The 26746-nt window shown below is 43.9% G+C and overlaps 1 protein-coding gene across 1 annotated transcript; it reads right to left on the bottom strand.

The window, feature by feature from the left end:
- Positions 1-278: 278 nt before the first annotated feature.
- RND3 (Rho family GTPase 3) lies at positions 279-20460 on the bottom strand. The gene is made up of 5 exons (XM_080798422.1): positions 20085-20460; positions 19527-19614; positions 7817-7926; positions 3935-4069; positions 279-2323 (listed from the first exon to the last, which is right to left on the bottom strand). The coding sequence occupies exons 1-5, from the start codon at positions 20232-20234 to the stop codon at positions 2072-2074; spliced, it is 735 nt and encodes a 244-aa protein (XP_080654548.1). The 5' UTR covers positions 20235-20460; the 3' UTR covers positions 279-2071.
- Positions 20461-26746: the final 6286 nt, after the last annotated feature.

Here is a 26746-nt window from a genome sequence, read left to right as displayed (position 1 = left end):
TTAATTTTATGCAGTGTCCTAGCTCTTTTTGTCTATGATCATATCACTTCTTCTGATAATACCCCATTTTCTTCTTGTGATTTTAAATCTTCATGAAAACCTCTCATCAAGGCAGATTTTCCTATCCCCAGGAAACTTTCTGGGGATAGAAACTCAGAACTTTTGAGTTCAAAGCCAACTACTTCAAAAAAACGTGAGGCCAGATGCCCGCATCATGTCTACTAAACAAAACCGAACAGTTAAATCAGGAAGTAGATAATAACAGACGAATCACATTTAGACAAAGACATGGTTACTTTTTTATTTGAAGGAAAAAAAAAGTATGTTTTAATAAATACTGCGGAAACATTGACCAAACAAACATACAAAGTGACTTCAACATTTAAAAAAATGCAATGAAAGTTCTGCTTTTAACAGTTATAACTTATTTTTCTCTTTACAATATTTAAATACAGAAAGCACTTGCCAGCTATCTTGTAACACTGCCCAAAGCATAATGTGGCATCGACCAAAGCATATTCTGTTGGTAAAACGTCTGTACTTCGTGGGAAATGACTAGAATGGTATTTTCTTGCAGAGACAAAACAAAGTGCTTGTGAGACAAAGAACTGAGTATTGTAATTACCTTAATCTCTTCTCCTGCCACAATTTAATGGGAGCACAGCTTCAACACTTCAAAAATGAAGCTTTATCACTGGAAAGAAAGCTCGTTTTCAACAAGCGCCAACAATAAACAGGTCAGATCTGGTTTCTACTCTGAAAGAAGCTCTAAAAGGAACTGGTCAAAAAATATCTGTAAACTCTTTTAAATGCTGATTATTTGATGTAACAACAGCAATCAAGTATTGAACACGGACCTTGGGTGAGTCTGGGTAAGTGATGATTAGCAATCTCTCTCTGGAAATGCCCGAGTACAGCGTCGGGACTGACATCACAGACTTTTCCTCTTAAGGATTCTCTAAAGCTTGGGTAAGAGGGTCCTTCTCTTATAGCTGTTCTTTTAAAGGAAACTGAAATACACCAAGAGATCATTAGATGCTGTCAACTTCCGAAGCTTCATCCCAAAATTAACAGGCCTTTTGCTTTGTACTTTTGGTGACTGAATTCCAGACAGCTTTCCTCACAAACTGTGCTTTCTGCTACTATTCCTTCATCATCTCTTCAGGCGAAAATAGTACCTACATTATTTTCCCCCCTTGGATCATTTTAGGACGTCAAACCAAGACACCTCTTCTCTGACTTTGCATTTTCATCAATGATGGCAAAAGAAATCACACACCCTCTTTTCTAAACAGTGCACAAAAATATCACACTGAGCAATTTACCACTTTTTCATGACAATCACAATGATGAACAGAACCATCAGACTGAATAAAAACGGACAACTTTTTTTCTAGTTGATCTCTTTGATCTCTGTAGTGCTGGTCTGCGTATCTTGCAAGACTCCAAAAGCCTTTCTTTGGAACCACCTTGCTCAGCTATCTTCAGGAAGGCAAGATTTCAAAAAGCCTCCCCAACTTTTCCTCTGGATATCCCATGGGTCCTGATACAATTTCCATTTTAATGATGAGCTAGGAGGAAATTAGATCACATCCTCTAGAAAACTAAACGCTAAGGTCACAGTGCCAGTTCCCCAATGAGGACGGTATATTAATATATACTTTTCTGTAAAGGAGATTAAAACATTTAAAAATCAAATCAAAGTAGAGATCCATGAATAGACTGTAACGAAGAAAAACAAAAACGCAAGCACCATTCAGAGCGTCATTCTTCTCCGGGGAGGTCCTCGTGTTCCTCCTATCTACCTCTAGCCCATGTGAATCTCTCTTTTTTGGCCTATTTTTCAAGTCACACTTCCAAACCCTTCCATGTGTTCACGTCACCACCTGTTCTACATGCCGAACCTAAGGACAGGATTCCAAAAAGATGAGCCTCTTTTCCAACACCTCCTAAGCCTCCAGAATATGTGACTCTGGCTGTGCACGTCATTCAGGTGTCACCTTTCTGTTCTCTGGTTTGTGTTCTTTACACGAGGCGTCCTTGTCCTCCTTAAAGACAACGGGCTGGGGGTTCACATCACAGTGCAACTCTTTGCTTTATCCTTTCGTAAGTCCGTAGCAACCGCAGAGAGTTCTGGTCTGCTGGGCATGTGTGAGATCCGCTTTGTGGCCCTCTGTGATTTGTTCCGCTTCACGTTTTTATTTGTCTTGTTTACACATGCCAAGGTGGCAACGTGAAAAATGTCTCTGACACTATTTTCTGACTGTAAAGCTGAGCATTCGATGTACGTGGCTGCTCCAATCTGTTTGGCCATATTTGCCCCCTGAAAAGCAAAAGAATGCCATCATAATCAACAGTAAGTCCTGGGGGTAAGTTACAGAGTGTCTTCCCGATACCACAAAGTAACAGTGCGGCGCAAAAAATTTCTAATATGCGAACTGCATTTCCCAAGTGTCGCTGCAAAAGAAATCCGCTCGGTTTAAAAATTTTGATTATTTATAATAAATATTTTTTAAAGATTTTATTTATTTATTTGAGAGAGAGACAGTGAGAGAGAGCATGAGAGGGGAGAAAGTCAGAGGGAGAAGCAGACTCTCCAGGGAGCAGGGAGCCTGATGTGGGACTCGATCCCAGGACTCTGGGATCATGACCTGAGCTGAAGGCAGTCACTCAACCAACTGAGCCACCCAGGCACCCCTATTTATAATAAATTTTAATAATAAATCATTTCATAAATATCTGCAGTCAAGACTCAGTCCCCTAAGATGTTCAATTATCATTACTCAATAGATAGTGCTTGACTTGCCAGAGGTGTGAAAGTCTGATTTCTCGAGTGTAAATGGTGCTCAAGACTCATGAATAGGCTATATAAAAAGCAGGGGGAGGGGAGGGTATTTGGAACCCATTCTAAAATGGATGGCCCAAAAGGAGTAACCCTGTTGTGACATCCAGAACTGTGGGAAACACAACATATGGACATTCTAAACACAGACCAGACAAGGTGTAGACAGTAATAAGCATGTGTGGACCAAAATGACTTACTGAAGGAACTAGGTTGTTATTAATTAGACACGTAAGACAAACATGACTGCAGCATTTAAAATGATGAATACGAAGGAGAATTCTAGCTGGTTAACTTTAACTCTCTTTAATTCTGGTTTTAAGTTGCAGGAGAATAAACGTCTGAAGTGATCCTCCTCCCTTTGAGATACTTGGGGAAACGCCTACAGAAATGATCAATCTCTAGAAGACAGTTTTATGGAGAGTTCTACTTTCACTGGCCATGTCCTCCTTAAGTATTTGATTGTACTGCTGAGTGTAAAGTAAGATTACGTCTCTCAAAGAGTATTACCAATCTGACCACATCATCTCTTAGATCTATTTAACTTTAAACCCAGTGAGAGTTGCAGAGATAGACAAAGGGCAGAATATGACCCACTGTTTATATACTCAGTAATCAAGTATCATGTGATTACCCTACTCAATGACAGGGCATTTCACATTTTGAAAGATGATCCCCAAACTTGTCTTATTTATGCATACACATCTATCCTTATATAATCCTTATATAAAGTGAACTGCTAAAAAAATATCGAGAAGTTTTTTGAGAGGGCCAGGCATAACCGCCATCAACACCTCAGCCAAGCCCCTGTCTGCCCCACATCACTTTGCAGTCTTCACAATCTGAGCTATGGGCTGTCACAGGGGGCTCTGATGGTCACTGTAAAGGCAGAGGCACAAAATCGCCAGCCTGTTTCTCCAGATGTCACCATCCCAACACGGGGCACTCATTCTCCATCTTACTCAAGAGCCTTTATTCAACCTGGAGTTGACCCCTGGCTGAACCTTTAGAAGAGCAGCTACTTTTACTTTCTTAGGAATGATGTTGTGTCACTCTTCAAAAACCACATTTGCACCCTGACAACATACATACCTGATCATAGGACACCGGCGTCTGTCTGTGATTTGAGAGCTCTACTAAGGTACTGACATCTGTCCGAAGGTCAGATTTGCAGCCAACCAAGAGCATTTTGGTGTTGGGGCAAAACTCCTGGATTTCACCTTTCCACTATGGGGACAGGCAGAGAGGAGAAAGATGAAAATTAACAAAGTACATCTATATATTAACAAAGGCATCTATATGTTGGTCAACAACTCTTCCACTGGCAAACACTGGGAACGGGACTCAAAAAGAACATTTAAAAGACACCGTCACTTCAAATGAAGAAGCAAATGCACATTTATCTTTCAGTATCTTTCAGATTAAATTTCACGATATTTTTTAAAGATTTATTTATTTTTCAAGAGAGATAGAGTGCACAAGCAGGGGGAGTGACAGGGAGAGGGAGAAGCAGGCTTCCTGCCGAGCAGGGAGCCCGATGCAGGGCTTGATTCCAAGAACTTGGTATCATGACCTGAGCCTAAGGCAGGTGCTTAACTGACTGAGCCACCCAGGCATCCCAAGTTTTACTACTTCCTAAAACTTTTTTCCTTATTTATTTGAGAATGAGAGAGCATGCCCACATGTGTGCACGAGTGGGAGGAGGGGCAGAGGGAGGAGAAGATGTAGTCTACCCGCTGAGCAAGGAGCCCCATGCAGGGCTCCATCTCAGCACCCTGAGATCATGACCTGAGCCAAAGGCAGATGCTTAACAAAATGAGCTACCCAGGCGCCCCAAAGTTTTACTACTTTTTAAAGTGGACCCATTAGGGAACACTTATGTATATTATCTATTCTCCTTCTCTGTGACTCATAATCCATCCCTACTGCAAGAGACTTGCTGGGGGTAGCTTCATTAATTTCTTAATTATTAGGGTATCTCTGAAAGATAAAAGTGCCTTACGAGTAATTATATATTCTAACAAACAACTATATCCTCAGATACACTGAGCTGGAATTTCCCCGCATGGAAGGCTGGGAATAAGGTAGAGTCAACACAAGCACAGGTATGCATCCACGAATTCCATCAAGGACTGAACAGCCACCATGGGCTCAAATTTCTAGTGACGTATCAGGGACAGGAGACAATGTTAATAACTTCACTCAAGCGCCTGGGTGGCTCAGTAGTTAAGTGTCTGCCTTTGGCTCAGGTCATCATCTCGGGGTCCTGGGATTGAGTCCAGCATCGATCGGGCTCCCTGCTTGGTGGGAAGCCTGCTTCTCCCTCTCCCACTCCCCCTGCTTGTGTTCCTCTCTTGGTGTCTCTGTCAAATCAATAAAATCTTCAAAAAACAACAACAAAAAAAACCACACCCTCCACCAAGTGACTAGAACACAGACCATGACATTTACGAAGGCCCATCTTTTGAGCTCTCAGGAAAGCATCTGGTCCTATGGCTGTTACGCCCTTAAGTTAGTTTTAAATTACATTAAGTTGTTAAATGTTTCAATTTAGTCCAACTTGGCTAGTTGTCGCCTGACCTAACCAGAATTATTAGAACCTCCAGAAATGCCTAGCAAGGAATTCCAATTGTCCTCTTTAAGAGCGAACAGCTTTTTGTGGTTTCATTTCCTCAAGCTTGAGATGACCATCAGGACGGGAGTCAGGGGTTCAGAGCATTCCCAGGAGAGTTCTGGCTCCTGGAGAAGGGGGACTGGAGGGTGGATATCAGGACCCAGGCCGGCTCTCCCAGACCACACATACAATTATGCATCATGTGCTTTACTAGGTACTGTGGTCATTAAAAAGATTAAGACATAGTTGTGGAATTCACAGAAGAGCAAGGGTGACAAAGCCATGTATGTAATACTAGAACAGAAGGACATCCTGCGGGACTCTCTTAAAAGACCACTAGAGGGGCGCCTGGGTGGCTCAGTGGGTTAAAGCCTCTGCCTTCGGCTCAGGTCGTGATCTCAGGGTCCTGGAATCGAGCCCCACATCGGGCTCTCTCCTCAGCAGTGAGCCTGCTTCCCCCTCTCTCTCTGCCTGCCTCCCTGGCTACTTGTGATCTCTCTCTGTCAAATAAATAAATAAAATCTTAAAAAAAATAAATAAATAAAAGACCACTTGAGGGGACATCTCCAGGTCCAGACGTGTACTTTGGGCAGACTAAAGGAAGTAATTCACTTTCCACGAGAGCCTAACTGATCGACCAACTACCTCCTCCCTTCCTTTCCTCTGGAGTTATTTAGAAGCATCTACCACTTGCTAGATGGCAACCGGAAGATGAACTGAAAAAAAATAAATAAATAAATGAAAAGATCTATCCTGCTTTATGTCACTTGAAACTCTCTGATATTCAAGGACTTAAAGAGTCAATTAATCAAGACAAACCACAGCACGGGTTATCATGAGCCTTAAACTTCACACAAATGTAAAACACATTCATTAATATCTCTAAGGCCAGAGTCACTATTCATTAGGTCTCAGAAGACAAAAGCAAAATAAAACAAGAGCAACGCTTTTCATCATAAATTATGCATAACTTGATACTAGATCAAGTGAAAATCCCAGTAAATAAGCAATCTCTTTCATCTACAGACAAGCCGTAGACACGTCGTTACGCTGTTCTTCGGCTGTGTAATGACTCTGGCCTCCCTCTGCATGTCTAGCAACTGTTCACAAGCCTTGAAGACAGGAAAGGTGTATTCCTGCCCGAATCTGACAAACATTAGCATTATTTGCGTTAGAAAACACATTACTGAAAATTGAACGGAGTTAAAAAGAGCCTTTGATCTTTTAAGAAATTCATCCTTCCCGGAGCTAACTGTGTTTGTTATGTTTGGTAAACAGACAGGGGTGAGGAACGACTGCATCACCGTCCAAATCCTAATTTCCTAATGACACCTAAGACAAGCAAGTCTAACAGGGAAATGTAAACTAACAAAAACAGGCAAGATAAGGAAAACACTACCTTGCTCTCAACCACATTCTCTGCCTAAGCCTCAATGCAAGGGGCAGGGGGTGGGGGGTGGGGGGGGTGGGGAGTGCATTACAGAAGGGTCTGATTCTGAAACCTCCCAGCTCCCAGGCCAGGACTGAGAAAACAGCTAATGGCTAATCCATGCTGATGCATGGACACGCACACGCCTTCTGGGACTAGCAGGAGGTTCAGTCCTAGGCTGGTGGAGGCCCAGAAACACCCTGCCTTCCTCCCTGGTCTCCCCAGGATCTGTGAGAGAGATCTGTGACCCAGCCTGCAACATGCCCCCTTCCTCCCGACATCCTCCTGCTTCCAGCCTGATCTTGCTCAGGGCCCTTCTCCACCTACTGAACCTCATGAACCCCCAGAAACTAGCTATGTTATCTTTCACGTGTTTATAACTCCTGTTTTTATTACTCTATGATTGCTCTCTGATCACAATTCACTTTGTCTAATGTCTGTAAACACAACTCCCCTCCCCCTGTGATAGTTCTATTTCTAATAACTAACATCATTACCAAAGCACAGCTTCTTTACTAAAAGGGCAGTTACTGCATTCATTTCACTAAGCTGAGGTCAAATGTAAACCTGTAAACTAAGGAGCAAACTATAGGGGAAAGGAAAGATGGAAAAAAGAAGACACATGCTTCAGAGTAATCAAGTATCATTATTTTTAGCTGCACCATTTCTGCCCAAAGGATAAACACAGAGGCTCTTTATAGGGTATCTTGTTTCTTAAAATGAAAGAAACTCTTACACAGGTTCATCACCAAAACTTGTGACATGTATGTGTGGAAACACTGGTATGGTATGAGAGTGGTTTTTTTCAATCTTCTAATTACGAAATACGTAGGCATGGTATTAAGCAGACTGTTGGGGCCCCCCAGCCAACACTCCGTGTCTATTTTACACATGGGCCGGACTGAACTGGGCCCTCGTCCCCAGCACTTACCTTTTTTAGGACGCTGTCCAGAGTCTCTGGCCTACTGATGTCAAAGCAAATGAGCACAGCGTCTGAATCCGGGTAAGAGAGGGGTCGGACGTTGTCATAATAAGGAGAACCTGAGAAGGAACAAAGAGACACACATTTTCAGATCAAAATTCCATGTATCCCTCATACATGAACTCTGCCCTTCTGAGCTAGATCCCTTGACTATCACATAGCCCCATTCCTACTTCTTCTAATCTTAGAAAAGAATGCAAACCAGCAAAAGCCCAGTGGTAATATATTCCATTTCTACCAGAAGACAATGAAGCCTCACTGGTATCTGTCTCAAATTCAAGGAGAGCAGCCAGGACCTTAGGTTGAAATCTGCACAGTCCCGAGTCCCTAACGGCACCTGGGTGATGTGCAGAGCGGAAGCATCAATAGTCAGGGGACCTGGGGCGCAAATCTACCTCCACCCCTGAAGGGGGGGCAAGGTAGATTCAGGGCTCTTGTGTCTTTTGATTCTCTATTCTAAAATGAAGATGACAACAGTATCGATCCAGGATTAAATGAACCCCAGAAGGGACTGGCACTTAGGGGGGATGGTAAGCATCAATCATGGTATGGTTATGTTTGTGTTGTTGCTATTATAAGCTGAGTGGTAGCAAGCACTATAAATGGCGCTACTTCTTGGGAAGGAGACCAGAACTCAGATCTCTCTGAAAACAGGATGGCGTTGAGTGGGGGAGGGAAGAAAAGGCCAGCTCTGCAAAGAGAACTGCAGCAAACACAAAGCCACCCTATCGCAAAGTTACAAGTTTAGATAAGCCACTGATCTTTGAGCTTGCTCACTTAAACTTACCCCCAAACCCTATATGGGCTCTCTTCCTGTTACAACCAAAGAATGCAATAAATGTCATATTGGATGGTGTCCCTTTTTCACAGTTCCATCTCGGAGAGGGAAGGATCTCAGCCCAAGCTAAATCCAGGGTACCCGAAAGGTTCAAGTTACCACCCAATTAAAACAACCCCAGAACTATCTCATCATTTAGAAAAATCTCTTCTATTCCTTTAAGAATCCCAAAGGATGGGCCATTACATGAAGTCAATTATTATAAAATGGTGGGGCTACAAAATTAAACACAGCTTGCCGATGTTATTTGTTCTTTAAGGAAGTCATCATCCATATTCTGTATACTGAATCCGTAATCTGACATTTCACAAGCCATCATGTGAAAATCGTTTCACATGCATACACATTTGAGTCCAGAAGAGAGAAAGAAAATCTAAGCTACTGAAGTTGTTTTGAAACAATTTCATTTTGACAACACCTTCCATTTCCAGCAGAAAAACATTCCACGTTGTTGCCCGAGAAATCAAATCTCCATCGTCAAAGTCAGGAGAAGAGCGACTGAAGAGGCTTTTAAAACAATCCTTTACAATTCTAGCAAATCAACGTTTTTCAGGAGGCTGCTCTGGAGATCTCCAAGTTACTAGAGTCAAGGTGCACACTCTATCTTGGGTCCGTAGCTCACTACCTGACCCCACGGACACTGTGGCCTTTTCACTGGCTGCTTTTCAGGAAGGTCATGACAACCTCAAGCCGGCTGTGTCTACAAGGAAGATGGGAATGTTCTAGGAACCAGGAAGGAATCTAAGCCAGAATTTTTCACAAGCTACAGTAGCTCCCTACTCACATCTGGAATCAGGGCTCTGGTGTAACAGAGACCGACAACTCAAAGACATTTTCCAAAAGCTTAAAGGGTTTAGAGTTTAAAAAAAAAAAAAAATCAAGTCACTTTAAATATTAAGGCATGCATACTGGAAAGAAGCTGTCTCTGACAAGTTGTGACTGCTTTTTCAGCCACTTGAAGAATTCTGAGGTCAAGAGAGTAATTCACAAACAGCTCACTAATTCAAACATTTTTGAGAGGTCTCAGAAATGAGGTGGCTTATCACTGTTTCTGAGTATTATGGTTATTTCTGTATTTGTTCTGTGAAGTTCCATTACAGCCTCTCTGGCTTCTCGGTCCAAAGTCCAACTTTGACACAGTTTCTTCCCTAAACATTTAGGAAGTCTCTTGCCAAACACAAGAGTCAGAAGATTCCAGATGGCAGAGTGGAAATCCAAAATACCAGACACTTACACGGGGACTTCCTCTGCTTTTCCAAGTTGGCAAGATAGAACATGACCCCAAATCCATAAAGTACAGCTCTTCAACAATGCCAGTGGTCAGGAGGCCAACAAGGCCTCAGAGATCTTTCTTGGTAATCACTCACATTACAAAATGCAACTAACCCATGGTGGGCTACTTTGCAGCCTGAATCAGACCTCAATTTCAGAGACAAGGCAGCTCCAGGTGCTTTCAGGACAGGAAGACATAGGACTGGATAAGAGTACTCACCACTGATCTCGGATCAAAGAGTACTCTACCTAACGATGGAGACCATCTTTGCCCAATACAAAATTAGGAAAGACATCTGGGGAACTACCAAGGTGCTAAAATAGGATATTTAACGCTGGGACTACTGTAAAATCTAGAGGAATGGTTTCAGCACTCGGGTCACCATGGGGCTGCAGAGAATAACCCTCTCTCCCTTTTGTGAACCCGGCTTCCCTCCCCCACCCAGCATATGGCCACAAAGAGGATCCAGCTTTGTCTTCAGGCCTCAGTCAAGCCTGGAGACCCCTGCTTACAGTACTATCAAGCGAGCTGGCTTCTGTGCTTAGTAGGTATATCCATATATCTGCAGAATGTAGACACTGGCCTGACTTGAAAATGAAAACAGAGTTTGCAACTGAAACCGAATTCCTATGGAGGTCTGTTTCTACTTTTATTTTTATTGGGCTTAGTATTTTGAATGAAAATATATTTGTATGTAAAGGTTCCTGAGAAGGAAACTACCTTGCTTGGTGAGGTACAGAGGTATAATTTTTAGGAGCTTTAACAAGATCTAATTAGGAATGACACTTTGATCTGATCTTATTACTTCTGCTAATGAACGGCAAAACTTTCTGATCAACAAGTGTCCAAGAGTGGTAATAAAAGTGATCCCCACCTTTATTACTTATAAGCGTAATTTGTCTAACCACTAACTACAAGAATAATTTGTCATTAAAAATAAAAAGGCCATTTGTTAATTTTATTTTTTGATAGGCTTCAGGTGAAAACTTCTCGGATCAAAAAGATCTGTCTCTATTGTTTGGTAGTAAAGAAAAAAAAAAAAGACAATATAGAATTATAGAGAACTGTTCTACCAGGAAAAACTCATAACAATTCATCAGCTAAGCGGGGCCTTCAGTTAAAAAAAAAAAAAGGAAAAAAATCCTGTGTCATTTGACAGTGTCTGCTCTGTTTAAACACTCTGAATTCTTCCCTATTCTTCCCATAAAGCCCGTGCTACTGCACAGAGTAAGAAAAGCAAAGCTGGAGAGTGCAGGGTGTAATCACTGGCATGCATGGTGGTATAACTCACCAGCCAAGGGAAAAAGAAGAGGAATTCCAAGAATGCCCCTGGGAAGTGGCAAGCCATGTGGGAAGGCAAAAGTGACATGAAAGGGAGGAACCGAAAGCAAGCCGAGGACAAGGACTGTGTCTGCCTCGAACTCCTACAACCCTCCAGAAAAGTCTTAAAACATCCCATAAAGCCAAACAGCAAAACACTTAACTTCCATAGATTCAGGAGATGCACATGACAAGCTTCCAGGGAACACGCAGGACTGAACCCAACACAAGGAAGGGCGCCTCACATTCTGTAAGTAAGGACGTACCGAACTGAAAGGGCAGTACCGTAGGGCCGGTGCTCTGCTACCCAAGAATGTGCTAGGGCCTGGTTCAGTTAGTCCGGGTACCGAGCTTTGCTTGTCAAGTACAACTCTCCCTCAGCATGTGCACCAGGCTCCATGCCTATGGAATTCCCAGATGCTGCATTTCTCCCCCACTCCACGGAACTCTAAGCACACAGCGCTATTCCAAAGTCCTTCCTAATTCACCTCTCAGACCACCAAAGGGCAAACGCCAGAAAACTCTGTACTGTCAAGACACAACTACAGCACATATGTAAAATGTGTCCATCCCCCGCCCCATAGAGTCAAAGAGCTTTGCTCTGGGTAGACCAGAATCAGGGCGTACTGGGGGCTCTCCGAGTTCCTCAGGCTTGGCCAACATTAGCAAAGTTCTAAAACGCTTTTGAAACTTCAGGTCTAATTATCTTTGTCTTCAAGATCATTAATTCTGGGTGACAGCAGTGTTTCCAGCCCAAGAATAGTCACAAAGTGCCTCACCCAGAAACTAATTCGGAGACGCATAGCTGCTTGCTTCAGTCATCCTCGCACAAAGATAGTACATGCCATATATGTCCATAATTAAATGTATATGTAAGAAGATTCATGCCCAAAAGGGAGGCTTTATGGAACCTTTTGCAAAACCAGTTCAAACACTGAGGCTTTACAGGAGTTTCAGAGCTGCAAACCCTCCTAGTTGAGTATTTCATAAACGCCACTCCCTTTCCTTGAAACTGAAATTGAAAAACTTCCCCATCTCCTATAAGAAATTCCTACCAAGAACAATATACTGGGAATACCGCGTGATTTTGGCAGAGAAAATACATTAACCTTTGGTATTTTTAGTGGCCAGCAAGAGAACATCTGTACCAAACAGCAGCTAACTTATGAGCCTACAGGAGCCACCCAATTATTACCAGATTCCATTTCCTCATGCCGTCTCTACTGAGAGTGAAAGCTTCCAATCAGCAATCATCTAACGAATGTGAACCAAGGGGCACCTGGGCGGCTCAGTCAGTTAAGCATCTACTTTCAGCTCAGGTCATGATCCCAGGGTCCTGAGATCAAGCCCCGCATCGGGCTCCCAGCTCAGTGAGGAGCCTGCTTCTCCCTCTCCCACTTCCCCTGCTTGTGTTCCTTCTGTCAAATAAATAAATAAAATCCTAAAAAAAAAAAAAAAAAAAAAACAGAAAGAAAGAAAGAAAGAATGTGAATCAAGCCTGGGCAGAACTTTTGTGTCTGACTTAGCAGAAGACTCTGCTGAATTATTTTCTCAAGTAGTCTGCACTTTAAGCACCATGTTCATAAATATGCAAACCAACATTCCCAGGGACGCTGTTTCCTCCATTTCTTTAGAAGTTCAGATTAGTAAGAATTATGAACAGATTTTTATGAACATTTGAGGGTACTTCTGTGTTGCCATAAAAATACAATCAATATTTTCAATTTCTGGGGGCAATGCAGGTCCACAGTTGGAGAGAAAGTCAAAGAGGCAGAAATGATTGCTGTTTTTGAGCTCTGAATAAAGCTTTAGCTTTAAATTCCTAATCTTATTGAGATACTTGAAAAAATAGAAGACTCAAAATATTTTACTTCAAGTAGAACTATGGCAGGTCACAGAACTTCAGAGTCTAAGTGTTGACGGGTATTTTCAAACTTACATTATCATTTTGTAATAGATGGAAGATTCTCTGATATATTACTTAAGCACCCAACTCCTTGGAAGAGAGTCCCATGCATGAATTTGCCTTGCCACATGCCGTGTTTTCAAAACCAACGAGCACACCACCTGATAAACCTTGAGGCAGCTTATATTCCATGCCGATGAAATTTGTCTTGTCAAGGGGGTCTCTCAGTGAAGTTGCTAATATATCGTAACTGAGAAGATGTTTCAAGGGCCTCAGAGAATGACCAAGGCACAACTCATTCATTTGGCACAGCCCACCAGGCACCATGAGCTAATCGGAGAAAACTACTGGTCCTTGGTGTCATATCTACATGCAAGAATTGGATTAATGAAGAAACATCTGGTTATTTCAAGCTGGACACCTCACGGAAATGTACAATTTAGCAAGAAACCAGATTGGGAGGGGAGAAAACATGACTAAAGGAGATTTTTTAAAAGGTCTAGAAACAGATAAAGAATTAGAAAGGGAATTTATACTTTTAATACATGGTGGACAAATCTCCAAGTGTAGTTTTATATATTGCTAATTGAAAATCACCACACAAATTCAGAGCTGTTTTGCTTTAATCTGCATCTCCTACAGAGTTTCAGGGTGAACACTGAATTGAGACTGGTTTTGAAACTCAAAGCTGCTAGGGATCATCACCACCTTAAAATCCAACTGGTTTTCTGCATTTTTGCCCTTGCCCTTGAGAGTCACAAGTCTTCCTGCTTCTCTGGCTCCTTTGGAAATTCTTGCCCTCTTCCTTTCTCTAATGAGATTAATCTAAGCGAGAATTCTTCAGCTTTCAGAATCTTGTTTTCACTGATAGCCATTAAATGCAGGCATGTTTTCAAGCGGGAGAGATGTTAAAGACGTCTTAAGAACTGAGTCAACTTCTAGAGATAAGGAAAGAATTGTGGTGGGTTTCAAGGAGAATGAGTCACCAGTCAGGGGCCTGGGCGGACCCAGTGGCCTTCAACTATTCTTTGGATCTTCTTTCTGTGACAGAAATCTGGCTTTTGAATCCCTGGAGTCACCCCCCTATAAAAACAAAGACTAAGGTTCCAAGGACTGGAGGGACAATAAGTACCTTGAAGGCAAGAACTGCTTTGCCCCCTCCCTGCCCCTGCTCCCACAGCATCTAGCAGAATTCCTGCACAAAGAGTACCTTAAAAAACACTTACTGGTTTTGTAATCATTTCTACAGGTCCTGCCTTGATTGGCCAATTCACATGTTAAATTTTAAAAAAAGGGACCAGTGAACTCTTTTGAAGCTGCTTTTCTGGATTAACTATGTATTAATCCTCAACACTGCTGAAATACGTCTATCCCTGTTAAGAAATATTTCCAATTCAGTGCTTGTCACGAAGACCATTCTTCCAATGTGGTGGGTAAGGTACAAATGTAATAGGCAATGACTGGTTTGTATGGGAGTTTGTCCTCAAAGTCAGGCCAAGGGTAATTGAGATTTTTCTTTTTCCCTTTTCCTTCAAGTGTTAAGATTTAAAGAATACTACATTCTCTGTTAATTATGCTAAAAACACAGGAAGTGCTAACTTTAGCACCCACGGACTAAAAGGCAGCTTGTACCATGACAAGATTCAAGAGTGTTCATGAGGCAAGAGCATAGTTATTGTGGGGGAATTTTAGCAGCCGAATTGAGTATTATATAACTAATAATATACCTTAAATGAAATGTGCATTAACTTGCACTGGTTAAAAGCTGGCATGAATGATTATTACTCCCTAAATCACGTGTGCTGAAATTACACCGCAATCAAATCACTTAGGAAAAGATATGGTGATCCTTAAGTGACTAAGTTCCTATTATTAGTAGGCATTTGGCTTCATGCTACAAACTGCTTGTGCCTGGCAAATGTGGCACATTTTGAGACACAAGATATCAGAACTACTTTGGTCTCACTTATCACTTCAAAATGTTGAAACCATTACCCATTGTTCTGCAGGAACTCACTGAGTGTATCTGAAAAGTCAATACCAGCATTTCTACAACTAGTAATAGAAATGGTCACCTCGTCGATGAAAAGGTAGTCTATTTCTCATTAAAGCCCAGACTATGACAGATCTGCATCCAAAGACTACCTTTAAGTATCCCCTTTTAGAGAATTTATGGTGGCATTATTTAAAAGGTTTTGTTTACTTTGGGGGGCAGCTGGACTAACTTCAAGAAGCTATAAGAAATCAAGTGGTAAACTGCCATTTGTGGTTGATTTAATTGGTGGATGCCTTGCGGGTGGGAAGGAGGACCTGTTTCCTACCTGAGCAGGATCTAAAGGAGGCATCAGCATTAAGGACTACTGACTAGGGAAATACACTGCAACCAGGTGGGACAGAGCCCTTGGGTACAAGGACCAACAAAATGAGCTCAACATAAGTTGGTTATCAGCTACACTAGGCAGGGAGAGCTTCTTTCTCCCCACTCTGCCCCACCAGGGCTGTATGACTCTTAGGGGCGAGACTATAAATTAACACTGCATCTCTAAGGCCTAGCAGAGGGCCCGTTCATAGTAGGTGTGCAAAGATGGGAGGGGAGTGGAAAGTGTTAAGGTCTGTGCCTCAGAAAGTGGGGAGTGAATTATCTTCTCTTGGTGCAAAAAGGCCCCACATGTCCTAATTCCACTTGATGTTCTTTTCTATACCCAAAGTAGCAATTCTGCCCATGCATAATTGCATGACTGCTGAGGGGGAAAGGAGACCCCTGACTGAGAAGCTGTTCAAGTACAGAAGCCACAAAAGACAACTACTTCCATCTCTTAAATGTTTGCCCCTCTGCTAGGACGCTAGACAGGATGTGAATACCATGTAAAGGACAATATTTATGCTCTCTCTCTTCCTAAGAGAAGTGAGGCATACCTCAGTTTTCTTATTAATCATTAACTTTCAGGGAGTTCTAGAAGGGAAGAAAAATCTGACATGTAGGACTTCAGAGAACAAATCTGGGTGGAATGTTCTCTCTCGAGTGAGACTGACAGCACCTGGAAAAAATCAATGTATCAAGAGGCCATCAGGCATATGCAATTATTTTCACAACCTGAACTAAACAATGTCTTAGTGGGCAAAGAAAATGTCAAATATTTGTCAAAAAATAATGCTGTTCAGAAATTTGTTATGAAAACCTTGAGAAGAAGTAGAAAAATGTTTGGTACTTAATATGATTATCATATCTGCATCATAGCTGATACAATGGTTCTTGCTAGATGTTTTTCACTCACGGATGATAAACCATTTTTGGTGGAAACAATCAATTCTCAGAATTTAACAAGTGTTTGGTGATGGTGCTTAACTAACATTTCACCTCACAAACAGCATAACAGGATTCTAAATAATTCCCTTATGCCTTTTTTCCCCCCATTTGTATAAACCTAAATTCCGACTAAGATTTCATTACTGGATAATTCTGCAGTGTGATGTTTTCTTAATCATGGTTTTTTAAAACCTTTATATTTTAGTTAAACATGAATAGGTTTTGTTTCATTAAATAAAAATACCAGTGATTATTTCACTACAGACTTCATTTCAGGTGATTATCCTTAATCTGATGAAAGACAGTGTTTATAAAGTTGCCATTCTTTGTGCACAGGTAATTCAGAGGTAATACATGTCAGAGAATCTTATCTCCTTGGAAACTATGCATATGATTATTCATTTGTTCATTTAACAGATTTTACCCCGTGACTACTGTGTGAAAGGCATGATGTTAGGTGTGCAAGGACTACACACTCTCAGGCATGGATTAAATATTTGAGAATATCTAAGTGTTTTTACTTGCACACGTGAAGCATAGCCTCCAACTGTAAACTGACCACATTGTTTGTTTTCTAGCCTTTGAAAAAACAATGTGCCTTTTCTCTTCTAAAAATGTCAATTTAGCCCTTTGGTAGCCTAATCTAATTTCTGTGATTCATGAAGCAGGACACAGGGAAGGCAAGACCAACATTCCTATAAACCCAGCCACGTCCCCTCCCTACCCAAGTGAGTTTCCTTCCTAAATCCACCAGGAAGGGGTGGTCCGGTTCAGAACCTGGCTTGCTGTGGAGGTGGTGAAAAACCCCAGGATGGGATGCCAGATGCACTGGGACTCAGAGCTGAAGCCCATGGAGGTCCCTGTCAACAAAAGAACTTGCCTGTCTGGTGTACTAAGGCCAAGAAGCATAGAGCTGGGAGAGATCCCACACTGTCTAGCTCTGTATCTTTTTCTCAGATGATGAAATGAGACTCAGGGAGGTAAGGATTTGCACAGAGAAATCCCTGGTTACCAGTAGCTAAGATCTGAACATGAGTTTTTATCAACACTACATCAATTACAGACCCCATGCCTAAGTAATTCTTATTATGCATTAGGTCCAAACAGGCTTGGGGAGGGTTAAGTACTGACGCTAATTATTGGTACCGTATCAGATGTCCTGCACTCCAGGCATAACAAATGTCATGGTATGTCTGGGAATTAGAGAAAATTAAGTACCAGGCTATGTAACAATTCCGGTAATAGAAACTACTGAAAATGATTAATAAATAAATAAATAAATAAATAAAAACACTTCCATTCTGTCTATCCACACGGTGCCTGTAGTCGCTAGACGGTGCGTGCACACCCCGGTACAAAACACTGTGAGGTTCTGGTTCTGCTACCCTTGGCCAAGCTTGAGGAAGAGCCTGACTCTCGGGTGGAAACAAATTCAGCGCCTCCGACTGCAACACTATGCGCATCTGGCACCGGCCATGGAGAGGCGCTCGTGCGAGACTTCTCCTTTGCCTTTGTGCAGGGACTGCCTCTGGCGACCCTGTCAGTCTGGTGCCTTCCTTTTGCTCTCTAATCCCGTGTGTCTCCCCCTCCCCCCTCCCCCCTCCCCCCTCCCCCGGGGCTCCAGAAGTTAAAACCCGGGGCTGTGGGAAGCTCGCACAGTCCAGAAGCACCTCCACGAGGCCACTCCCACCTGGGCGCAGGTCCACCTTGGGGGCCTCCCTGCTTGACAGCAACGGCTGCATGTTGGCACTTGCGCGCTCCTCCTCGCTAGTTTCACCCGGGATTTGGCTCGGTCCACCTGCAGCAGCCCGACTCCCTGCTAAGCTCCCATACCCCAGCGCTGGGGCCTTCACCCGGCCTTCCCCGTGGCCCCTCCTCCAGAGGCGACACCCTTGTGTGAAACGGGATTCTTCCCCTCCCCCTCGGATCCTCCGTGCACTGCAGGGGGGGGGGGGGACGGGTACCAGCCCGAGATTCCAGGTGGAGCCTCCCGCCCCCACCAAACCAGACCCAGGCCAGATCCCTAACAGCCGCGTGCTGGGAACCTCCCCGAGGGGTACCGGTCCTCTCTACCACCGCCCACTACGTAGGTGGGTGGGCGCAGAGAAAGCGATAACCCGGCCTTGAACCCCGGACCCTTGAAAATAATTCACCACGACGCCAATAATTCAACTGGACAGAAAGGTCAAAGGCGAAGAGCACTGCCCGCGGCCTCGCAGGCTGGCAGAGGGTGATGAAATAGGAGGTCAGGAAAGAACGGCGAGGGCCGGGGTGGGGGTGCGGGGTGCGACGTGATCACTGGGGCTGGCGAGGGGCGTCAGATCTGCGGCTCCGCACCGAGGCTGCGCGGGCGGCCGGAGACGAGGGCCGGCGACCGCTCCGCCGGCTGCTGCCCGCGCCACCAGCGCATTCCTGGCTGTAGGCGTCACGAGCGCCGCGGCTGCCTGCGCTCACGTTGCTCTCCACCCCCCCGAAACGCTGAATACACACGTAACTGCGTCGCTTCGGGGATTCTCCCCCACCTCCCACCACTCCCGCTGCGCTCCCCGCGTCTCCGACAGTCATCAGGTTAGCTCCTGGAGGGGCGCCTGCCGCGAGCCCGGCAGTTCTGAGGCCCGCACGCATTCCCCCCACCCCCATCGGGCCACCTTGGCCGCTCACAGGCGACTCGGGAACGACCTCCCCTCCCCCCGGGCCAGCCGCTCCCCGGCCACCTGGCTACAAGCGGTTCCACCGCGGGGTCACGCGGCGGGCACACAGCGCCCTTCTCTCCCCACTCCCATTCCCCCCTACCCGTCGTCGTCCCCCACCCCACCCAGAAGGGACAAAACGTTCACCCAGCAGGGACCGCGGGAATCCCTCGGAAAAGGCCGAGTTAACCCAGGGGCGCAGAGTGCGCGGCTGGTGCGCGGTTGGGTGCTTGGGAGCGTGCCGCGCGGGGTCCCGAGACCCGCCACGCACCCGGTGCTGCTGGAAACCCGCCCCCAGCGCCACGCGGTCCGAGGACTCTCTTACCCGAAGTGTCCCACAGGCTCAACTCTATTCTTTGTGTGTCGATTTCAAAACTGGCCGTGTAATTCTCAAACACTGTAGGGACATAATTCTGGACAAACAAAATGGACAGAGACAGGAAAAAGGGCAAAGAGATTATCTACAAAGCACGACACCCGCACAACACCCTCTGAAAATCGCTTCCTCACTCCCCGATTAAAAAAAAAAAAAAAAAAAACCCACACGCCAGACACGCGGCCCCTTTCTGAAACCCCAGCCTCATCACCCGCACCGCCCTGCTCCCCAAGCGTGAGGATCCAAACCTCCCAACCCGGGCTCCGCACACAGGACCGAACAAGTTTCAGAGGCTAACAGCGGAATGTGCAGACGCGTCCCCAAAACGTTCCAGCTCACTTTCCCTTTCCCGGCAGTCTCACCAGGGGGAAAGTAGTAAGAAAGACTGCTTAGGAGAAGAAAATCGGGTGCAGGGGGCAATGCGAGGAGAAGCCCAACCCCCGACGGGGGGATCCCCACCGGCGGACCCCTCCCTCGTCCGAGCCCCGGCCGGCCGGCCGCACTCACCTCGGGGAAGCAGTCTTTGGCGAAGACGTGCAGCAGCGCAGTTTTCCCACACTGACTGTCTCCCACTACTACTATCTTGCATTTCACGTTCTGATTAGGATCCATGATAGATTTACTAGATAATTTCTGGCTGGCTCTTCTCTCCTTCATTGATCTTGCCTTATTTTCTCTTGGAACAGGAATTTTCTCTTAAGAGGAAAAATAGATACTTCTCTGTCTATAAAAAGCAGATATAAAAATACAACCCGAAGCTGGTGGGAACTCCTGAAGCGCCGCGCAGACGAGCGGCTGGAGGAGCAGGCTCGTTACTCCCCTCTAACAAGTTTTACGCCTGACTCCACACCGCGCTTCCCAAGTCCAATTCCGATCCGACTGCTTTGTTTCACGCTCTCCGCAAGGCTTTATACGCCCGGCCTTCCAATCCTCTTTCTCAATGAGAGAAGGAAACCGATCCGCCTCCTCCCCTTTTATGGAGCCTGGGAGCAAGCGCCCTCTCGTTACTCTCTGAAAATGTAAACAGTGCGCCCTCTAGGGTGGCCGTGCGGGATCTATTTCCAGACTAAGCCTCTGGGACAACTTGAAGACCCCAACCATGCTTTGCTGATGGATGGGACTGTGCAAGTCCAGCAGGAGGTGGGAAACGGAATGTCTGTGCAAAGGGATTTTTATTAGGATTCCTTTAAAAACCTTTTAATAGGGGCTGATGTACATGAGCCTCATGAACATTTGTAAAAGCAAAACCATTTCTCATCCAAGTTAAAACATAGTTAAAAAAACAGAGGAAGCAATCTTGGATTGGGAAGGGTTAAGTGGTTGTATTTTTTTTTTTTTTTTAAAGAAAGAAATGGTTTGTATCACGTATATAGGCCATGGAACAATAGCTAAGCCAGGCTATTTCAGATGCGGGAACTGGCTTGTCTGGGTCACAGCAACACAGTGGCTTCTGAAACCTGTCAGTTTCAGTCACTCAGGAGGAGGCAGAAAGGTTTTGAAGAGTGGGTAGAAGAGGTGGGAACAGAGAAAAAAGAGAAGCAGGAGATGCTTATAACTCAGTGCAGAAGCCATTGTAAACTCAGCTCTATTGCAGTAGGAGCCCAAACACGCAAGGCAGCCATTGCCCCGGTTGCAATGAGGAGACCAGGTAGAGGATATCTGATTCTGCCCTGGTTTCCTCTATCTGTAGCCTCCCCTTCCCTGGAATCAAAGATGTATCCAGAGAACACAAATGTACTTAGTTGGAAAGTGCAGGTACAACTCTGCTCCCTCTACCCCTCATTTTTCACACCCAGCCCCCTACCCACCCGCCCCAAAAATCTCAAAGAGGAACAATAATGGCTATGCACTTGTTCTCTTTTCCCTATCAGAAGTCCTTCTTTTCTCATCTTTGTCTCCTGTGCTTCAAATGGAAAGGTTTCAGCTATTAAACTGTAGTAAGGACATTGGTCAAAAATATTATAGGTACCTCTGTGGAGATTTCTAGGCTCATAAATGAGGAGGTGAGGTAAAAACCCAGAACGTGCAGGGCACCTGGGTGACTCAGTCGATTAAGCATCTGTCTATGGCTCAAGTCATGATTCCAGGGTCCTGGGATGGAATCTGGTATTGGGCTCCTTGTTCAGCCAGGAGTCTGCTTCTCACTCTCCCTCTGTCCCTCCCACCCCCGCTTGTGCTCTCTCTCTCAAATAAATAAACAAAAATTAAAAAAAAAAAAAAGAAAGAAAACCCAGAATATTCAGTATGGGAAATGAAAAGACACTGAAAGGGGGTTAAAGGCAGAGATGTTAAGCATTGGATGGTAAGACCATGAAGCCTCATGCATCCAAGGATGGTCTTGTCTCCCATTCAGAGCAGAGAAAAACTGGAGGCGCCACCCCATCCCCACCGCAAAGCAAGACCCTGCCTAAGACCCAGTGTGCGGGTGTGTGTTTACACACATGTAGGGCTGACTCCCAGAAAAATGGGTAGCTGGCCCTAATCAAGTTCCCAAAGCAGAGTTGGCCAAAGTTTTCTCAGCAAAACTTCAGTCCTCCTCACAAAAATCTGTCCTGTGTCCCCATGAATGATGGAGACACTGTGTCCTTTTCACCCCTTGAAGATACACCGGTTACAGACACAAAAAAAGTTCTAAGGAAAAGTAGCCTACTTAGCATGGTTTGACCCAGCATGCCCTATTTAAGCACAGGAAGCTTCTATCCAATTATTTGTTCTTTCATTCGAAGAGCAATGGGAACAACGGCTGGGGTCAAGATCACCAAGAAGTGGATCTGTGTGACCCTGGATGAGTTCTTCACCCTCTCTGAGCCTCAGCTTGATCATCTGTAAAATGGGAATCATAATAGTGATGATGAGAGGGTGCAAGTGAACTTTGCAGAATAGTTTGTGGCACAATAAAGAATCTCTGCTCGATTTTATATTTTGCATGTAACTCTTACTTACACTTCTTAGAATTATTGAACATATCTTGGGAAATACTGGTCTCAATAGTGGACTCACTAATTGGAACTGGGAGAATAGATCTACCTTTCTCTTCTCTCAGATTTTTAACGTATAAGTTGCCCTTTTCTAGAGATAGGATGTGACCTTCCACATTACTGAAATGACATCATCTATGTGGGTAAGCCACTCTAACTAGCAGTAATTATGAATTATTAGTATTTGGCTGACAGTGAATAGGTAGGTAATTTGTCACATAAACTGGGCACTTTTGAGAGCAAAAAAGGTACTACTAATGATTATGTCAGAACGGCAGTTGTAAACAGGGTCTGTCCCAGGCAAAATGAGAGGTATAATCACTTTACCAATGAATAATCTGAAATCATAGTGGATGACTATTTTTGGAAATCAGGTGACCTGAATCTCCAGGAATCTGCCAGTTGCTGAGTGAAATTTAATGGCTGTGTAACAGAGTAGAAAACCAACTGCCTGAAGTTACCAGTCTCGGAGTCTCATTAGAGCAAGAATCCTTTCCTTGCCTTTTCTGGATCTCTAGTGCTCAGTGTCTCATAGATCGTCAATATTTTTAAAAATTCATTTAGTATTTAGTTCAACAGACATTTATTAAGCACCTGCTATATGTCAGGCACATTTCTAGGAATGGTTGATGTAACAATAAACAAGCCAGCTCCATTTGCTGCTCTCACAGAGTGCATATTTCAAAACAGAGAAAGACAATAGGGAAGTAGGTACATAAATAAGAATGAATGCGCTAAGCTCTATGGAGAAAAAAACAGGGTGGCATGATAAACCATAGTAGGTAGGGATTAGACCCAGTGGCTTGGCAATGCCTCTCTAAGGAGGCTGAGTCTTCAATGACGAGCAAATGAGCGCAATGAGAGCAAATCAGCCACGAGAAGCTCTCCTGAAAGGAAAGGGAACAGAGAGTGAAAAGGTCCCATGCAGGGAAAGAGTTTGGCAGGTATGAGGAACAGAAGGAGGGCCAGAGGGATTGGAGCCCCCAAAAGGGGAGAGAAAATGGGTAGCAGAGCAGAAGGGAGCAGGCAGAAACTAAACAATTGGGCCTTGGCGATATGATCATAGAATTTGGATTTTATTATTACTTTTTAAGATTTTATTTATTTTAGAGAGAAAAAGTGAGAGAGTGAGCATGAGTGGGGGGAGAGGAAGAGAGGGAAGGAGAGAATCTCAAGCAGACTCCCTGCTGAGCTCAGAGCCCATTGTGGGACTTGATTTCATGACCCCGAGATCATGACCTGAGCTGAACTTGGACGCTTAACCAGTGGAGCCACCCAGGTGCCCTGGACTTTATTCTAAGGGTAATATGGAGTCAGACATAGGAGTGCTTAAAGCTGGGTAATAACATGATTACTCGGACGAACGAACGAACGAATGAATGAATGAATGAATTGTTCCAAGTTTAGTTCTGCACCTGTTACTTCACTAACTGTTAAACTCTGGTGTAACTTCTCAACTTCAATGAGATTTTCAGATCGAAATGATATCTAAAGTCCTAGAAGAGACTATAGTTTTAGACTGTAAGGCAAGTTTTTCCCTTAAGAAAAACGTTCATTTGGAAGATGTGAAACCCCATCAAGGGATCATACATTACTTAATGTCCTTCTTTTTCTTATTCTCCCTGTTTGCCTTCCTATTACTCCATCCTTTCTCCTTAACCCCTAAGTTCAAGAGAGAAAAAATAGCAAACATTTCAAAACAAATTGGCTAATAAACCATGTGTATTCAGCATTCAGCTGCCCTAAGAGGTTTGAGCTTGAGAATTCTTTCCTTTGTGGTTAACCCTTTACTTATTAGGGGAAATCCCCCCCCCCCCACCCCCGGAACTACATTTCATCTGACACACAAAAAAAGTGTTGGTGCCAGGCCTGGAGAGAAGGCTAATTTCTAGAAAAGAGCCATCCAGGGGTCGCAGCAAAAGTTAGACAACAGCTCTGTGTTCTTTCTGGACTGTAAGTCAGATTTGGATTTTGGTCCAGGTTATACGAATGCACTGTCTGGCCTTGGGCAAACACGGACTGAATTATTTCCCTTAGGTTCATCCTTACAAGAGGATGGTAACACCTGTCTCCTTCACATTGTGAAATAAGGCTGCTTAGATAATCATGTGCCCTATGCTTTCAGACAGTCAGAAACCCACTACAGACATCCCCCCTTTCCAGGTTCAGTGTATTTCCGGAGCTCTCGGCTCACGGGGCAGTATTGTAAGGCATACGCCTCATTGTTTATTCCCAGTTGCTGCCTCTCTTCGGACTCCAGCGGGAGCGTTTGAAGGAGCAAGTGCACCGTGAGGAGAAAGCACAGGTCTCTCACGGGCATGAGCAGCAGAGCAGAGGGATGTCAGAGAAACAAGAACACGTGCAGGGTGACTTCGTAGACGTCATGTCAGAAGATAGGGATATGAATCATGGGCATTCTCTTTGAGAATTTAATTAAGAGGGTGGATAGGCAATAGCTTCAAATACATGAGGTTCACTTTGAAAATAAAGGCAGAGGCGCACTCTGCTCTGAGGTGGTCTCTTCTCGCGAGAGCCACCCGGCTGGCCGTCCGTAACATCAACAAAATGGGAGGTTTGGGTTTGTTTGTTTTTGTTTTTGTTTTTTTGAAGACAGAGGAATGGAGGAAAGGTTCATAAAATTCAGTGGATTGAATTTGCTACCTGGGAAGAATTTGTTCTCTCGGAAGGCAATCTTTATCTTTATTTCCCCTTAAAATCATGGCTGATTGCCCTGTCAGGGGCATTCCATTAAGCTGCGTAGTCTCTTTGGTAAGGGTACTCCGGTTGGGTCGCAGAATTTGGTCTTGTTTTCCTCATTACTCCTGGCTGCTAATACGATTTACTGCTGCTGTGTAGACTTAGCTCTTACCCTTTAGCCACAGGAAATGACACAGCTGTGTGAGTGTTAAATAATAAGTGATTGCCCAGTGGATCATCCTGTTCTCTGTTTATAGCAAATCTGACAAAGAAATTGCATTCTTCAGAGGCCAGGACCACATAATTTTGGTTCTGTATTTAATAGGGCACCCATAACCCTTCCCAACTTCTCCTTCCAAACTTCAGTATCTTTGATTTCTGATGGCATTTCTTTATTTTATAGTTCAGTATTTCCTAGAGGAAACAAAAAGATCAACACAGAGGATTAATACAGGATTATAAGACTCATTGATTAATATACTAAACATCCATATATACTTGATATCAGTCTGTCAGTGCAATACAAAAAAAAAAAAAATTTAAGGAACTTCCCTAAGAAAAAATTTTCAAAATGAGTGCTTTAGAGTGCCTGGGTGCCTCAGTGGGTTAAGCCTCTGCCTTCAGCTCAGGTCATGATCTCAGGGGCCTGGGATCGAGCACTGCATCAGGCTCTCTGCTCAGCGGGAAGCCTGCTTCCCCCTCTCTCTCTGCCTGCCTCTCTGCCTACTTGTGATCTCTGTCTGTCAAATAAATAAGTAAAATCTTAAAAAAAAAATGAGTGCTTTGTAACTTGTTATTTTTGAAAGACATATAGTACGTTCAAAAGATACACCCTTTTCAGTATTCTAGGAGTAGTCAAAGAGAAGCAAAGATTATTACTGAGCACAGATGAGGCCATCTTTTAGAGACTGCCAGAACTGCATTGTCTCTCTGATGAGACTTTCAGAGCCAAGTTATTTATGCGTCTGTGTATGGTCAAGTGGCATTCGGTATTTTAAACCAAGTCTTAAAAGAGGGAGTCGGAAATGTCCTGTCAAGTTTAGGGAAAAATCCTTTGTGGAAATTCGTGTCCCTTATAATGAAATGCTACCAAGAAAGAAGGAAAGAAAAGAAAATTTAGTTGAGGTTGCTGTTTGTTCAAAGAAAAGGCAGTAATTGTTAGATAAAACTTAAAAACAAAAACACCCAGTAGCCACTATATTATTATTCCTGAACTCAACCTGAGGAAACAAAATAATTGGCCAGGTTGAACTGAAAGGATTCATTAGCTTAGGGAAAGACAAAAACAGTAGGTTTCAAAGCATTTACCCTTAAACTGTAGATATTACTCTATAGCAGTAGCTTTTGACATAAGACCTGGCAGAGGGGCTACTACTTTCATAAATAAAACCAACCAACCCACCAGCCAAGAGAAAAGTCCACAGTTGTTCTCTGGGATGCTAGATCCAGAATTAGAGGTCAAATTGCAATTATTTTGATGATAAGCCTCCAAAG

The sequence above is a fragment of the Martes martes genome (genome assembly GCF_963455335.1).
Source record: "Martes martes genome assembly, chromosome: 3".
Taxonomy (NCBI): domain Eukaryota; kingdom Metazoa; phylum Chordata; class Mammalia; order Carnivora; family Mustelidae; genus Martes; species Martes martes.
This window is presented reverse-complemented; position numbering and strand designations above follow the sequence as displayed.